At 36.8% G+C, this 18,220-nt stretch overlaps 1 protein-coding gene across 1 annotated transcript in view; it reads left to right on the forward strand.

Moving 5' to 3' along the window:
- Positions 1 to 3,016: 3,016 nt before the first annotated feature.
- LOC109488893 (putative uncharacterized protein ENSP00000383407) overlaps positions 3,017 to 18,220 on the forward strand; it is a 65,316-nt gene continuing 50,112 nt past the window's right edge. Inside the window, exons 1-2 of the mRNA XM_034657455.1 lie at positions 3,017 to 3,097; positions 9,594 to 9,725. Of these exons, the coding sequence (XP_034513346.1) occupies positions 3,074 to 3,097; positions 9,594 to 9,725 (156 nt within the window). The 5' untranslated portion in view covers positions 3,017 to 3,073. The remainder of the gene's footprint in view (positions 3,098 to 9,593; positions 9,726 to 18,220) is intronic.

Here is an 18,220-nt window from a genome sequence, read left to right on the forward strand (position 1 = left end):
ATCTCTACAACATACATAAATTCTGCCTGCAGAGGAGATAGATAAAAAATAGTTAATTTTCAGTATATGAGAAGAGAAGGATAGGAGAGGAGGAAATAGGGGCATTTGCAGTGCCTATAAGGACCTAATCTCCTCTTTGAATTGGTGATGGCTTTTGGGGAGTGGGTGTCCTGGTACAATTCCTTGGAGAACTTTTGCAAAAAGAATCTTAGGATATTTTATTGTTTTTATTGCTTCTACCAGGCGCATGAATCAGGAAATTTTCAAATTGAAGAAAAGTACAGAGAGACACATTTTTACAAAGATTTCAAAAGTTAGATACTACAGTATTATCTTCGGAGTCTGCCGATGGCAACATTTTAGTAGCAAGGAAGAGAGAAAGACAGGCAGACAGGAAGAAAAGAAAAGAAAGAGAAGTTATAGACTAAAGAGACTTAAGAGACATGATACCCAAAAGTGACATGTGGTCCTTTTTTATTTGGATCTTAATTCAAATGGAGCAAATGAAAGAAAAGGTCCTTTTCTTCTTTTTCTTCTTAAGATTATTGAGGCATTTAATTATGGAAAATGCTTTGGCTATCTTGGCACATAGCAGACCACTTAGTGGCTTAAAACAATTTGTTTTCTCACAGTTTTGCAGTCAGGTCAGGTCTTTCGGGGATGCTTCTCTGCCCCATCACCATAACAAGGGTGGCTCTTCTGGGACTTGAGGACTTATTTCCAGGATGACCTCACTCACAGGCCTAGCACATCGGTGTTTGTCATCAACTTTCAGAGTAACTGGAGCTGTTGCTAGAACACTTTATGTTCCTTCATGGAGGTTTCTTCTTGTGCTGCTTGGGCCTCCTCACAATAGGACAGCTATCGTGGCTGTCCTCTGGCAGGCCTCTTATAGGCTAAGCTTAGATCTAGCACGGTCGTATCTCTTCTATATTCCATTTATCAGTGTAGTCACAGCTTCAGCCCACATTCAAAGAATTGGAGAAATAGACTCCATCTCTCTGTGGGGGGAATGACATGGGGAGGTATTTGAAGTTATCAAGGAATAATTTTAAAGTGTAGCAATGGCAACTCTGATTATCTAAGAAAATGTCAAAAAATTTTTAGAGATACAAAGTGAAGTGTGTAGGAGTGAAATGACATGATGTCTGGAGTTTCAAACACTTGCGCAGGAAGGAAAAATGATAAGGATAAAATAGGATAGATTTAGCAACTGTTGTAATATCTTGATAATTTTTGAACATAGGTGTGGGAATATGGAGGGATTAGCGAACTCCACTTTTGAGTACGTATGAAAAGCTCATCATCAAATTTTTTAAATATTCGGAGTTGAGATAATATTATAGTTCCTAAAAGAAACTCAAAGTTCTAGTCTCCTCTGGTTTCACTTTTGATTAAATTTTAATATCATATCTTCTCAGAATGCACTGTAAATAACACTCCCCCAAAGCACTAATTTGGGAAAGCATGGAGAAATGGAGAAACTTACAGGGGTGCTGTGGCAGCCATTGGAAAAAATAATAGAAGGCAGCCAAACACAGAAGGCTGCTTAACGATGGTGCCGATGATGTACCTTTTTGATTTGAAAGCAGCTGTGTGAGGACTTCATGCTTTGAGGTTCTGCCTCTGTCTTCAGAACATGAAGGGAAGGCAGGGGAAACGGTAGAAAGTGACCATGACTATCCTCACTGACCCTTTGCATCAACACCAGCTGTTGTCAACGCACAGACTAATACTTACATGAGAAGAGTAACCCTTCCTGAGGAAGCATCCTCAGATATGTAGCCTGTTACTTGGAATTCAAAGCATTCCTAACTCACAACACTCTAAAAGCAGAAAGTGCCAATGTAATTCTCCAGGCTTTCCTAATTAAAGAACAGGGGACAACTGTAGATGCCTTTTCTGAGGGTCTTAGAAACAAATATTATTTAAAGGAGAATTAAGTCCAGGACCAGCTGAAGAAGCAGCATATTTCCAAGATGAAAATTGAACTTTTCAGCATTCCATCCCTGGATACGTACTCAAAAGAATTGAAAGCAAGGACGCAAATAGAGATTTGTACAGCCTTGTTTATCGCAGCATTATTTACAAACGCCAAAAGGTAGAAGCAACCCCAGTGTCCATCAGCAGATGAATGGAAAAGCAAAATGTGGTATATACATGAATATTCAAAGTCTTAAAAAAGAAGGAAATTCTGACATATACTACAACATGGGTGAGCCTCGAAGACATTATGCTAAGAGAAATAAGCCAGTCACCAAAGGATAAGTATTGTAGGATTTTACTTATATGAGGTACCTAGTAGAACAGTGAAATTCATAGAGACAGAAAGTGGAATGGTGGATGCCAGGGGCTGGTGGGGAGGGAGGAATGGGGAGTTATTTTGTAATATGTCCAGAGTTTCACTTTCCCAAGATGAAAGTGTTCTGGAGATGAACGGTGGTGATGGTTAATGACAATGTGACTATACTTAATGCCACAAAACTGTACATTTTTAAATAGTTACAGTGGTAAATTTTGTTATCTCTATTTTACCCCCATAAAAAGTACTTATTTTAGTATCTTGTCACATAAAAGATCCAACTTTTTTTTTTTTTTTTAATTAATGGAAGGAAATTGAGAGATGGAGATGGAGAAGCACACATGGGACACAGCCTTGACCTACCACCTTTGAAGGGAAGGTGTTATTTTTATATTGAAGGATGGTCTTTTTTTTCAAGGTTTGCTTCATCTTTTCAATTTAGTTAGCTAGGTCTGTGATTGTTTTCACTGCAGTTTTCCTTCAGATTTTAGTAATATTATTGCCACCTTCAAAATCTGTTTACACAGAACATGGTACGTCCCCTTCTCTCATTTTATTAGTCAGGCTTCCTCATTAATTTAGAAAATTGTTTGTTCAATAAAGACCTATCTTATTTGATCCTGGTCTCTGAATCCCCTGGATTATGGTGGGGATTTTACTCTGTAATAATCTCCCATGAGAACTGCCCAAACAGCTGTGAAGGCAAGAGAGAGCTACAAGGGGTGATCACAGTCTCTCAGGCAGAGCAACAAGGGACTGAAGCCCACCAAAATGAATCTTTTCTGCTTTTCACTGGTGAGTATCTTTACATGCATCATTGATAGCCTCATTTTTATTTTATTGTATCGATTAGAAGGCATGGAGTTAGGGGATACCCTAAACTTCCTGTGTGGTGATTAATTAATACATTTAGGGTCTCATAAAAAAGTCCACATCAGAAAGAGGATAAGGAAGTTTTAATTAAAGCACTTAAGCCAACTCTATTTAGAGCCAAGTAATTTAACAACAACAACAAAAATACATTTATCTAAAACAATTACCATTTATTTAACATTTTGATGCTGAATTTCTAAGAATGATATGTAAATGGTATTTTTGAGGAATTATTTTCTTCTATTATAAATATGAGAAAAATTTTGCAAAATATGCTGCATTTGGGTTACTTGCTTTGCTTTGAAACATCCTAGGAATCAAAATTTCTTCTTTATTGTTTGAGTAATGAATTCTGTTTACTGTTGGCTTTTTAAACTACCATGGAGGCAGCTTTCTGAGTTACACAGTAGTGTAAATGTGACGTACAATACATTATTCCAGTCCTGCAGTCGTGCTCATTCAAGGGTATAAGCACTTCTCAAATGCTTTTTTACATTATTACTTTTTTTTTCCTTTTTTTTTTTTTAGTTTAGCCTGAAGTAGATCAGTGAAAGTTAGCAGATAGTCATAGATCTGGAAATGCTTTAAAACTCTAACCTGCAACTGTGACCATCTGCCAATGCTAAAAATGGATTTCAAAAATAATTTTATTCATTTCTGTGTTTACAGCAGGACATTATGCCTATTCATTGGTTTTTCAAGATGTGGATGGGAGATCCCTGTCATTTATGAAAATAAAATGGTTTACTTTGATGTCTGTTTTCTTTCCAAATTGCAAATAAGATTAACATAAGCGCTAGAGATGGTGCTGACATAGTTTGTAATACCTAAACAGGAGGCATTTTAAGCCACGATAAGGGGTTTAATCTTGGAGCATCTTGAAAAATAAAATGCAGTTGTGAGTTGTGGCAGGCTGAATCATTGAGTTCTGATTGCCTATACAGTCCCAATTTACAAAATAATTGCTGGTGCTCAACTTTGCTTTGTGCCATATAAATCTGACTGGAGAAATCCCATTTCAGGTGATTTAAGCGGTATTGTGCATTCTTTTCTAGTCGATCTTAAAGAGCTATATGTGGTTTATAGGAATATACTTCCCATGGAAATAGGCAGTGTAGCAGCAGAGATGACTGCGTTCGGAAATCACTCTGAATGGCTCTATAATCAGTATGCTAATATTTCTATAACATAGCAGGGCTCAGCATAGTGTGGCATAGGTTTGTAATCCTGCTGTTGAAGACATCTAACCATCTAATGAGCATCATTGTCTTTCTCTGTAATATTGGGAAAGGAGCACACACTCAAAAAGGATTGGTTCAACACCATTCCTTGTGGACTCAATCTGACTGCAACTCTTTTCCATGTTTTAAAGTTGTCCTTAAACATTTCCTTGTTTGGAAACATATTTGATTAGATGGAACCATCATGAACACTGAAATGTTTTGTTCAAGCATTCCAAAGTTTGTCAAAATTAATTGCTTTCATAATAACATGTCCACAAGGTACTTGGGAAAAAAAATCAGAACTATTTTAGGTGCTTTTTATTTCTTCCTGTGGGGTAAATAAATAAAATCGTTCAGCTGTGGGCTCTCAATCAGGGTGTTGTGACACCCTACTGTGCTGTTATGAGCTGTGAAAAAGGGGTAGGGGTTACAGCTTTCGCCAGGAATTTGTGCATAATTCAAAACATATTTTATCTGTGCCTGTAGGAATGTGAACATATGGGACAGGCATTTAAGATAAAGAGAATAAAAATCACTGATTTAGTGGAAAGAACGATTTCAGAATTAAAAAGTAAAGCTGTATATTTATATTTATATATCGATCTTTAATTCTGTAGGAAGGAGGTGGTTTTAAATATTAAGCATCACGTAAAGATTACCACTAAAGAAAGCCAGAGAAAGAGTTAAACACTCTCTTATTTAAGTGTAGGAGGAAACTGTAAATCTTTTAGTAAATGGGGTTTTTAAGAGAAATATAAAGCAAACTTAATGAACTACCCATTCTGAACCAAGGATCCTATAAATAATCCATTAAAGGTGATTGCTATTATTTTGGTTCTATAAACTCGAAATGGGGTCTATCTTTCAAAAGGCAGGCAGGGATATCCTTTTATGTATGCCACTCCGACTCCAGGATTTTTCTTACAATTTTACATTGCAATAAGGTTTTTAGTAGGCTTGCTCATTAGAAGCAAGATGATTTTCTTGTTGAGCTCATCATATAGTTATCGAGTTTAACATGACTTTGTAACCCAGTAAGGTTATAAATCAATTTTCCCTGCACCATTTCTTCAGTGATTTGTAATAATGCTGCCTCTATTTTATTTGGACTCTATTCTATCCCTTTGGTTTATCTCTACCCCTTTCCTTACACCTGTTCTTTTATATACCTGTTAGGGTAATTCTAATGCTTAGGGAGACATCTTATTCAGCAGAATATCCTCTCCTTGTCCTTCTTCAAAATTTGGACTTTTTAAATCTTTGTACTTCTAGGTAAATTTCAAATAATATGAAAATCTTTGATGGGATTTTGTTTAAAATGGATTTAATCTCACATCGTCTTTAGGGGAAATTGACTTAATTATGGAGTTGAGTCCTCCCATCCACAAACATGTGTAGCTTTTCATTTATTCAAGTTTTCTTTTATGGGCTACTAAGATATTTTGTAATTTGCTCTGTAAAATTCATGCAATCTTTTACTAGATTTATTGCTAGGGGTCTAAGAATCTTGGTTGCTGTTGTGATTATTTGTTCTTAATTTGTTTCTGCTGATTTATAGATGCATTATTGACTTCCTGATATTGCAAGCAAATAATTTTGCTGAATTTAAAAAATTCTGCTAGTCTAAGTTTTTCTTAGATTTCCCATACAGATAATCTGTAAGATTTCCTCTTCTTTAGTAATTATTTCATTATCAACTTTTTCTCTCTTCTGTCACAGTGACGAGTAAGAATGCTGTAACGGCAGGCACCCTAAACTGCTTTCTCACATTCATGTTGTTACTCTTAATTGAGTCTTCCGGAGGCTTTTTTTTTTTTTTAACATTTTTTTATTATATTATGTTAGTCACCATTCCGGAGGCTTTTGATAAATAATCCTACTGAGGTTAAGGAAGTCCTGTCTTTTCCCAGTTTGCTAAGATTATTGAAATAATAATTTTTCTGTTTAATATTTTAAGAAGACATCTAAATGTTGAAACATTCTTATATTCCCATATTAAATACTGATTGACCAGGGTGTATTTTTATGCAGACTACTAAATTTAATTAAATTTAAATATGTGCATCTCATTTAGAATTTCTTAAAACAATTTCATAAGTAAAATTGGTCTGTAGTTTTTCTTGAATTGAGAAAAGTCTGTTATTTTATTTTTCTAGAATTCCTATTAATCTTATATTGTAACATCTTAATAAACCTTCCACTCTTTACCTAAAATGTTCCGTGTGTTTTCTATTTATCCTCATATGCTGCACTGTGGGTAGACTCTTCAGTATTTTCTTTTTTTTTTTTAATTTTTTTTTTTAAGATTTTATTTATTTGACAGAGATAGAGACAGCCAGCGAGAGAGGGAACACAAGCAGGGGGAGTGGGAGAGGAAGAAGCAGGCTCATAGTGGAAGAGCCTGATGTGGGGCTCGATCCCACAACGCCGGGATCACGCCCTGAGCCGAAGGCAGACGCTTAACTGCTCTGCCACCCAGGCGCCCCAGACTCTTCAGTATTTTCTAATTTTTTTTCAGAGATCTAAAGTTAATCCAAATTTTTTATTGTTTAACATAAATTTCTTTGATTATATTACTCATTTTCAAGATGTTGTAATTGTTTATTTTTTGTTGCTCTTTAATGATACTATTTTCATTTCTGCCTGTTTGGTTTCATCATAGATTATTTATAGTTGGGTATTACTTTTTCATTTTTGCCATATGAAGATCACATTCTTTCTTAAATTATTTCTCCATCCATTTTGATTTTAATTTTATCTGGAATGAAATGGTTTTATTTTCACATTGTCAGTTCATTTGGCTCTCTTTCTCAGCATTTAATCCCTTCATGTGTTTTGGTTAATGTTGAATGATAAAAGTCTTTTCTCTCTCTCTCCCTGTCTCTCGATGCCTTTCCCACACCCTCCTCTCCCCACAACCTACACCCTCCTCCCTCTCTTTTTCTTTCCTCTCTGCCCTCTTCACCTTTCTCCATCTCCATCTTGAGGCAGAGACCTCAAGTCTTTCTGAGGCTCCAGTTTAGAGCGAAGACTTCCATTGCTGGTCCAGGGATCTTATCCCAAGTTGTTGTATAACTGGTCCAGTCACTGCACTAGGTGGCTGCTTGCTTGTTTCAGATCCCATTTTGCTCACTGTGATGGTAAATTTCGTTTTTCTGGCCTACACCTTCCTAGAAGCAAGAGCCCCAGCAGCTATTGGAAAGAGGTTTTCTCGGCCTACTTTTTCTAACTCTGAGTGTTGCTGTAGCCCCTGGATTTCAGCATGGAGTTGCTTTATGTGAATGATGTCTACTGCACATTACCCCACAGAGCCCCAGATCTGGTCAATACTGCCTGTTTGTGGTTGGGCACCTAACAGGTCCAAAGCTTTACATTCACTCACCATATTGTGTTTCAGTTAGATTTTCAGTCTCCCTACACGGTTAGGTACCTCAGAGCATATGTGACTTAGTCTTTTTCATTTCCCCAGTACTTTGCCATGTGTTTTGAGCAGAGGTTGTTTAAAATACAAAACTGTAGGGGCATCTTGGCGGCTCAGTCATTAAGCATCTGCCTTTGGCACAGGTCATGATCCTGGGGTCCTGGGATCAAGCCCTGCATTGGGCTCCCTGCTCAGTGGAGATCCTGCTTCTCCCTCTCCCTCTGCACTTCCCCATGCTGTGCTCCCTCTCTCTCTCTGTCAGATAGATTAATTAATTAATTAGTTAATTAATTAAATAAATAATCTTAAAATATGAAACTGTAGAGCATTTTAGTTTAAAATTCTAAAGTAGACGATGCAAATGCAATTCAATCTTAGCTTATATCTTACTAAAAATCATTTTTAAAGATGAGAACATTTTCAGCACAACACTATAGTTTTTTTTTTTTTTTTTTTTTTTTTTTTTTTTTTTTTTGCCACCCCCCTTCACTATAGTTTTTTATTCACTGTTTCAAGCAAGATAACTTTTTCATAATCCAACAGACCTTTATATTAGTGAGACCATTATCAGCATCACCAGTTACTATAGAAATTTTCCATATACTAAGTATATACCTCTCTCCCTTAAGATTGTTTCTACAACTAGACCAATCCTATCTCAAAAGGAGAAAATATAACAAGTCAGTTCAGTTAGTAAGTTGGCTTCCCAAATATGAAGAAAATATACAGTATAGTTCACAATGGTTTTAAATGCAAACTCATACATTTTAAGATTCATTATTCTTTAAAAGAATAAAAACAAGTAAATAATACTATTAATGTAAATATTGTAAACATTAATGTTAATGCCTTTATTGTACTTGTTAAATACTTTTTCTTTTTTTTTTTAATTTTATGTTATGTTAGTCACCATACAGTACATCATTAGTTTTTGATGTAGTGTTCCATGGTTCATTGTTTGCGTATAACACTCAGTGCTCCGTGCAATAAGTGCCCTCCTTAATACCCACCACTGGGCCAACCCATCCCCCCACCACCCTCCCCTCTGAAACCCTCGGTTTGCATTTTGAAAACATATCCTGTGTATTCATTTTATCCTGCCAGTTCCTCTGTAACGTGGATGAGCTGCTGCACACAGCTGAGGAAGCTGCAGTACAACAGATTGTGTTTCTTCTGCGAGGACATAGGACTAATTAGAGGGATATGTGTATCTAAAACTTGTGACCCGATGCCCAGCACAGTTTATTGCTGTCCATATCGGCCTTTAGTTAGCAGTGCCTTGAACTGGATGTCTTCATCACGCTCCTTGAGAAACTGTCTCATTTTGTATGTTGCTCCCCAACACCTGAGTCTTGTTTGACTTCCTGGCTCTGTAGTGAGTGGTGAGAATGCTTTTCTCTACCACCTTGTTTGCTGTTGAAAACTGGCGTACCATTAACTCTTCATCTCTGTGCCCCAGAAGACTTAGATAGGGTACTTTACAAAAGTGGGTATCTAGGTTAGAAGACTTTTCAAGGAGGGGCACCTGGGTGGCTTGGTCGGTGGGCAGCCTATTCTTGATTTCAGCTCAGGTCATGATCTTGGGGTCATGAAATGGAGCCCAGCATCCCGCCTCCCGCTCAGTGGGGAGTCTGCTTGGGATTCTCTCCCTCTCCCCCTCCCTCTGCTTGTGTGCTCTCTCTTTCTAAAATTAATAAATCTTTAAAAAGAAAAGACTTTTCAAGGAAAGTATCATTTTTATTATTTTTTGCCTCATGAATCTCTTTTATTGCAGGAAGGCTCCATGGACAGCTTATATGAGCCCGTCCCAGAGCAACAAACTAACCAAGAAAACACCTCTGTTGGGACTGGTTCTCTTAGGTCACCTTTTGGAGAGAGTGGAAAAGCACACGGCAATCTCTTCATGGTGAGTGATGCCTGGAGTTGAGTGGATTGCTTCTCTCTATATTTAGAATCACTTGCTTCATGATACCCCTCAATACAAAAACCACTGTTCTCAGAAAGTTCTTCATTTACTTTTGGTGTCTGAGTTTCTCTTCATTGTTGTCTCTTTCATAATTTTAGCTTATGAATATAAACCACCATTTATAAAGTATGTATTAGGTGATTACATAAGTTAACTCAGTTAATCTCAAAGCAATCTTAAGACAAGGAAATAATTATATCTTTTTTGAGATTAGGAAACTGCAGGAGAGAAAGTAAAATAACTTGCTAAAGGCTCTAAACCGTGAAGTGGTAAAGCTGGCAGTTAAAGATATATGGGTCTGCCTCAGCAGTTCATCAGTAGTGTATCGGTAAATGAGGTCTTTGGAATGGGTGGGGGGAACCCCAGATTTGTAGCATTTGTCAATTGCCTTGGTGTAAATGCTCCTACCATGGTCATTTTCGAGCTACCAGTGGTTTAATAACAGGCTTACAATGCCTGAATATTTATTTGTTCATTATTCCCATTGTCAACTGCAGCACACCAGTGGTGGTTTTAAAATCCATGCTAACCACTTTACTAAGCTGCTCCTTAAATTTATGGACACACACCGTGAACTTAGAAAACACGAGTCTTACTAGAATGCAAATACAGATAGTTTTTTTGAATTATCTTTATAATTACTAGAGGCAGAGAGTACTTGGTGCTCTGCAAAATTGGCCCTGTCCCTGTTTAACAGTGCTGGCTGTTCTCTTAGTTGATTGTGCTATATTGAAGTTAATCCCATACTAACATACTAATTTTGCTTCTATTGTGGCTTAGTACAATACAAAATATCCCATGTCTGCTACAAACAAAGAGCTTCCCTGTACTTACAGATTTAGATGCCATCTCCTACCCTTGCAATCATACTTTTCCCCAATGACAACACAAAGATTAATATCTGATTCCTTCTTTATAAGGCACTGTACTAGGTGATGTTATATATGACATTTGTAGTGATCCTCACAATAACTTTAGAGAGGTTTAGAAATGTGGAGAAAGGGGGTGCCTGGGTGGCTTAGTCAGTAAGCATCTGCCTTTGGCTCGTGTCATGATCCCAGGGTCCTGGGATTGAGCCCTGCATCAGGCTCCCTGCTCAGCGGGGAGCCTGCTTCTCCCTCTCCCTCTCTCTCTCTCTGTGTTCTCTCTCTCTCAAATAAATAAATAAAATCTTTAAAAAAAAATGTGGAGAAATTTTATATAACTTTCCCAATTAAAAAAAGGGTGACCCAAGATTCAAATCCAGAAAAATACCTTCAAATTTTATACCTACCTTCATACCTACCTATTTTATTCCTTGGGGACATTCTTTGAAAACTTCTTTTTTATAGTTGTAAGCAATGTCATATTAGTTAACAACCAAGTTCAATAATAAGTCTCAGTAAGTAAAAATAAAATTTAGTGTAGTGGAAACTCTTCCCTCAATCTATACTCTTTTCAATATCCATGAAGCTGTTGATGTTGACAGATATGCAGAAGAGGAAGCAGTACATTTACATATTAATGTGAGAGAGTGAGACTTACATGAAGACTCTCAATTGACATTGCAAAATGTTTGTAAGCATTTTTACTCTATAATTAAGAAGAAAAATTGAATAGGCTGAAGAGCCTGAAGATATTTCCTTAAATGTGTTAGTTTAATAAATATGCATGAAAAATAAACAAGTTCATAGCCAAGCAGTCTACTAGAATTTTTATCAAACTTCTTACATTGCAAAGTAGATGAGAATAATGAAAACATGATTTAAATTTGCTACAACACTCTTCATATATACATAAAACACACACATATATATGTATATGTAGATGCATATCATGTATATAGATATATTTGTCTCCATATTTAATTTAAAAAAATTTATGCACACATACAAGCATAAATGTGTGTGTGTGTATGTGTGTACTTTTGAAAGGCAACCAGTTCAACCACTGATTCTACTATCAATTGTTAAATTGTACCAGTCCTTTCAAATTACCACTGACATTTTATTCCTTGTAAAAATGATTCCATGGCTTGGATAAAATAAAATCAGTCTTTTAATAAAATGACATTTAGTGATTAGAACTTTCCCTCTGAGCCTCTGAAGAATGGATCATTTTTTCCTCCTAGTATTCTCACTTCTCCCCCCGACCCCCGATTTAAGGGGGAAAAAAAGTTTTGGACTAGTCTTGACAGTATCAGAAAAAAATTATTCTTTCAGGATTCATGTTCTAGAAATACTATAAAAACACCCCAAAAGTTCATGGATCAAGCTCCCAGTCCTCAATCCAAATGTATCTGTAACCTTCTGAGGGAGGAGAGGTGCTCTCATACTCAGGTTCTTTAGGAACAACCAGACAGCATATCTGGTTGTTCCGGTGGAAATTAATAGCCCATACTAAAAATAATAGCATTTGTTACATGAATTGAAAAGAAAAGTCAAAGGCACCTGGGTGGCTCAGTCAGTTAAGCATCCAACTCCTGATTTCTGCTCAGGTAATGATCTCAGGGTTGTGATACTGAGCCCCTCATCAGGCTCCACACACAGTGTGGAGCCTGCTTAAGATTCTCTCTCTCCCTTTCCCTGTGATCCCCCCCACTGACCCTGCTGTCTCTACCTCTCTAAAAAAAAAAAAAAGAAAAAAAAAGAAAAGAAAAATCAAAATGAGAGAGGCATCCTGGCTTCCCTTAAACACGTTTTATTTATTCATATTTATTAGGAATTTTGTGATGTAGAAAACACTGTTTTAAGCAAGGTGTGGAATTATATAGATGAATATAGGATAATCCAGACTCCCTGAAGAGATTATCCAGTATTGATCAACTTCTCATTTAAGTGTTGAGTAGGTATTAAAGGGAAGAAGTTTATTTGGGGATTTTTTAAATTAAAAAAAATAATTGAAGTATAGTTTACATATACAATTAGTTTCAGGTGCACAACATAGTGATTTGACAATTATCTACATTATGATATGTTCACCATGATAAGTATAGTTACCATCTATCACCACACAGAGTTATTACAATATTATTGACCATATTCCCTATGTTCTACTTTCCATCCCTGCAACTTATTTTATAACTGGAAGCGTACACCTCTTAATCCTCTTCACCTATTTTGTCTGTCCCCTTCCCCCTTCCCCTCTGGTAGCCACCAGTTTGTTCTTTATATTTATGAGTCTCTGTTTGTCTGTTTGCTTGGTTTTCTAGATTCCACATGTCAGTAAAATCATATGGCGTTTGTCTTTCTGTCTGACTTAGTTCACTTAGCATAAAAATCTTCTGGTGTATCGTTGTTAAAAATGTCAAGATTTTGTTCTTTTTACGGCTGAGTAATATTCCATTGTGTGCATGTATAACACATCTTCTTTATCCATTTATTGATGGTCACTTAGGTTATTTTCATATCTTGTCTATTATAAACAATGCTACAGTAAATATAGGTATGCATGTATCCTTTTGAATTCGTGTTTTCATGTTTTTTGGGTAAATACCCAGAAGGGGAATTACTAGATCTCATGGTATTTCTATTTTCAGTTTTTTGGGGGAACCTACATACTGTTTTCCACACTGGCTGTACCAATTTACATTCCTCCTAACAGTGCAGGAGGAATCCCTTTTCTGCACATCCTCGCCAACAATTGTTATTTCTTGTCCTTTTGAGACCACCCATTCTGACTGGTGTGAGATGATATCTTTGTGGTTTTGATTTGAATTTCACTGATGATGAGTGATATTGAGCATCTTTTCATGTGTCTGTTGGCCATCTGCATGTCTTCTTTGGAAAAACGTCTGTTCCGTATTATGGGATTTTAAATGAGAAACATCTGAAATATCCAGCTTCCATTTTAATTGTAGTTCTAAGAAGGGTTGGTAATGGAGAGTCCACCCAAAGGTAAATCAATTTAAAATACAAGATTTTATTAAATTTTGTGAAGAAGAATAGTAAGTGATCCACTTATATCTTAGCAAAGCCAGAGAGTTTTGGAGGGCTACTGACCAAAAAAAAAAAAAAAAAAAAAAAAAAAAAAAAAAGTTTTTTGGAGTGAATAATTGTGCAACTAAGTAAATATGCTGAAAGAAACTATGCTAATATACTAGTCTAACTAAGAATTGACTACTTTGTTATTATATTAGTTAAAATATAGGCCATTATGGCTTGAGTCTGTACCTATTTTATTACCTCTTTATTACGTCTGAAACTAATAAAGTATCTTAATTTAGAAATTGAGTGAGAACATAAAATGTTTGTACCTCTGCCAGTTGGGGGTTAACTGGATCAGTCCTGAATTATCTGGTTTGCCATCTGTATCGACTGAAGTAAGCAAATGATTGTCAATTTTTGCTTGCATTTTGTAACCCACAAATTACATTGGCAAGAAATTTGAGCCTTTTCAAAAATGATCTTTCATGTGGGGTAGGGGAAATGTCCCTATTATTTATATGTCGCACAAATATTCATTCAATAAATATGTGTAAGCTAAATGAATGGATCAGTGAAGTTCCATTAATCAAGCTAAAGAAAGTCTTAATAATGAAGCATGTATGGAACAGACACTTCTCCAGGAAGACATACAAATGGCCAACAGACACACGAAAAAATGCTCCACATCACTTGGCATCAGGGAAATACAAATCAAAACCACAATGAGATACCACCTTACAGCAGTCAGAATGGCTAAAATTAGCAAGACAGGAGACAACAAATGTTGGCAAGGACAAGGAGAAAGGGGAACCTTCTTACACCATTGATGGGAATGCAAACTGGTACAGCCACTCTGGAAAATGGTATGGAGGTTCCTCAAGAAGTTAAAAATAGAGCTACCTATGACCCAGCAATTGCACGACTGGGTATTTATCCCAAAGATACAAGTGTAGTGATCCGAAGGGGCAACTGCACCCCAGCAATGTCCACAATAGCTAAACTGTGGAAAGAGCCAGGATGTCCATCGACAGATGAATGGATAAAGAAGATGTGGTTCATTTATACAATGGAATATTACGCAGCCATCAGAAAGAATGAATACCCACCATTTACATTGGCATGGATGGAATTGGGGGGTATTATGCTAAGTGAAACAAGTCAGTCAGAGAAAGACAATTATATGGTTTTACTCATATGTGGAATATAAGAAAAGCACAGAGGATCATAGGGGAAGGGAGGGAAAACTGAAGAGGAAGTCATCAGAGAGGGAGACAAACCGTGAGAGACTCTTAACTCTAGAAAAAAAACTGAGGGTTGCTGCAGGGGAGGTTGGGGGGACAGGGTAACTAGGTGATGGGCATTAAGGAGGGCATGTGATGTTGATGAGCACTGGGTGTTATAGGCAACTGATAAATTATTGAACACCGCATCTGAAACTAATGATGTACTATATGTTGGCTAACTGAATTTAAATAAAAATTTTTTAAAAAAATAATGAAGTATGTATGATGCAGTGTTGAAAAGCATGAGCTTTGGAGTTGGGCAAATAAGAGTTCTCATTCTGGGTCTGCCACTTATGAGCTATTTGACCTGGGAAATTTGCTAAAATTCTCTAGACCTCTGTGTCCTTCTCTGTAGAATGAGAACAGTCCCCTGTGTAGGTTCAGCTGAGTTCTGTTGCAGGAAGACAATCTCCTCTTGATTGATCCTCCTCCTGTCCACATGCAGGAAGGATTTAGCATGGAAGGAAAGAACCTTGAGAAGGGCTCCAAACTGTAGCCTGAGGGGCCTGTATTTTATGACCTACAAGCTAAGAGCAGCTTTTGCATTTAAAAGATTTGTTTAAAAACAAAAGCAAAAGTAAAGAAGACTGTGCTGTAGAAATTGTCTTTGACCCCCAGAGCCTAATATATTTCTATCTGGCTTTTCATAGAAGAAGTTTACTGACCCCTAGAACTATGAAGCTACAAACACAAGTGGCAATTGAGTGCTTGAAAAGGGGCTAGTCCAAATGTGAATGGCAGTAGGGTTAAAATACATGCCATAGTTTCAAGACTTATCATGAAAAAAGCATAAAACAGCTTATTACATTTTTTTACACAATTTTTACATTAATTGTTGAAATGAGAATATTTTAGATATATTAGGATAAATGGAATTTCACTCATCTCTTAACATGGCTACTGGATGGTGGCCTCCGCGTCACATCCCACCTTTGAAATGTCACACAGATGCTTATATTCTGCCAGACTCAAATTATATCTGTTCTTCAGGCTTTAGGAAACTTGTAGAATGTGCTTTTTAGATTTTTGGCCCCTGATAAATGAAGGTACACCAGAAGGAAGGTGAGGAGATGTTTAGTGTTAATCTACTATGTCCACTATCCTTCCTTCTGAGACTTTTCATACTAATTATAATTGGCATTACCATCCTCAAAAAACAAAACAAAAGCTGTGCCCTTTCACCTCTGGAACTCCTCTGCAGTGGACAGGGAGGATGGCTAGCTTTCTGAAGGTGGCTGTCCTTTGTCTCAGTAGAAAATAATTTGCGTTTTACCACAGGCTTACAGTATTATCCTAACATTTAAAGTGAACTACATGGTGATGGGTATTAAGGAGGGCACGTGTTGTAATGAGCACTGGGTGTTATACACAAATCATGAATCATGGAACACTACATCGAAAACTAATGATGTACTGTATGGTGACTAACATAGCATTATAATAAAAATAATAATTTAGTTTTTACATTAAAAACTAAATCACAGGGGTACCTGGGGGGTTCAGTCAGTTAAGCATCCAACTCTTGATTTGGGCTCAGGTCATGATCTCAGGGTCATGAGATCAAGCCCCATGATGGAGTCTGCTTGAGATTCTCTCATTCCATCTCCCTCTGCTTCTCCCCCTACTCACGCTCTCTCTCTCTCTCCCTCTCTTGCAAATAAATAAAAAACCTTAAAAAAAATAAATAAATCACAAACAGAAGAGCTGCTATAAAAAAGACTTTGCCACAACTTTTGGCAGTTGTTCTCAAGAGCAGCTGGACTTCAGGATCACCTGAAGACGCATCTACCTAGGCCCTATCTGGATCTACTGTATCAGTAAGAAGGGATTAGAGTAACCCCATCCAGTAGAAATATAATGTGATCCACAGATATAATTTTAGATTTTCTAGTACAATAAAAAAACTGTAAGAAGAAACAATGTAATTAATACAAAATGTTAATGAGACATTTTACATTCTTGTTTTTAAACTAAGACTTTTGTCTGTATTTTATACATCTTAAGTCAGATGCTAAAGTGTCAGTGGTTGAAGTGAAACCTAATCCTAGTGAAATCATAGATTGCGTATTTTGTACTCAGCTTCAGTTTCTAAATTAAAATTAAGTTAAATTAAAATTTAGTTCCTCAGTCACACCAGCCATCTATCAATTGCTCAATAGCCATATGAGGCTAGTAATGGTTTCTGTATGGGAACAGGGCAGGATGAGAGGCTTGAAACTGCTGGTGGTATTGAGGCATCAAAGTAACTAGATGATATCATACTCCACTTCACTTAAGGAAGTATAGATATTAAAGTATAAAAATACTTGATGATAAACATTTAATTATATACTTGTAGGAAACAAGACAATAGGGAACAGGTGTGTTACCCAATGAGGAAGCTGAGATTAGTGACTTGTATGGAGAGACAGATGGAGTCAAGACTGGAGTTCTGGCTTCCCAAATACTAATCTTGTCCTTTGGCCCCTCTGCCAGCAGTGTGTGTGTGTGTGTGTGTGTGTGTGAGAGAGAGAGAGAGAGAGAGAGAGAGAGAGAGTGGGGGGATATGAATGTATGTATACACAAGAGTTAGAGAAGGCAGGAGACAGGTGAGTGGCAGAGTGCTTTTGGGAGATGAGAAGTGAAGAGAAGGGGAAGATAGGAGGATAAAGAATCTGACCTTATAATATATATGCTAAATATAATCTAATGATATAGAGAACATAGCAGAAAGAACTTGAGATGGGCAATGCAGTTAATAGACTTGAATTTTATTCCTGTTCCCCAGGCGGCTGAGAAATGTGTGTCCTTGAAAATGTTATTGAACTTCTCTGACCCTAAATTTCCTAAGCAATAGAATGTGGCTAAAAATGTCTGCCTCTTGGTTTGTAGTGAGGATCAAATATTATAACACCCGTTAAGCACCTGGCATAATGCATGTTAATGTTCATTTTCCTTCCTTCTGCAACCCATCACACCAGGGCAGAGTGATCCTTTAATTTAATATCCTTGATTAAATGACTTTAAGTCAAACTCTCACTTGAGCTCGAATGTCCTTTTAAAATAACTGCTCAAAAATAATTTGTAATCAACACTCCTTACCTAAAAGCATTGATTTTTAGAGGGCTGGACAAGAAGAAGCAACAGGATTTATTGTTGATGTGCATTAGAACACCCAAGATTTTAATCTACACAAATTGCCTCAAATCATGAACACTCAGGTTGACTGCAATGTTTGACAATTTAGCCCGAGATTTCCCATCACGTG

The sequence above is a fragment of the Ailuropoda melanoleuca genome, chromosome 1, assembly GCF_002007445.2.
Source record: "Ailuropoda melanoleuca isolate Jingjing chromosome 1, ASM200744v2, whole genome shotgun sequence".
NCBI classification, from domain to species: Eukaryota; Metazoa; Chordata; class Mammalia; order Carnivora; family Ursidae; genus Ailuropoda; species Ailuropoda melanoleuca.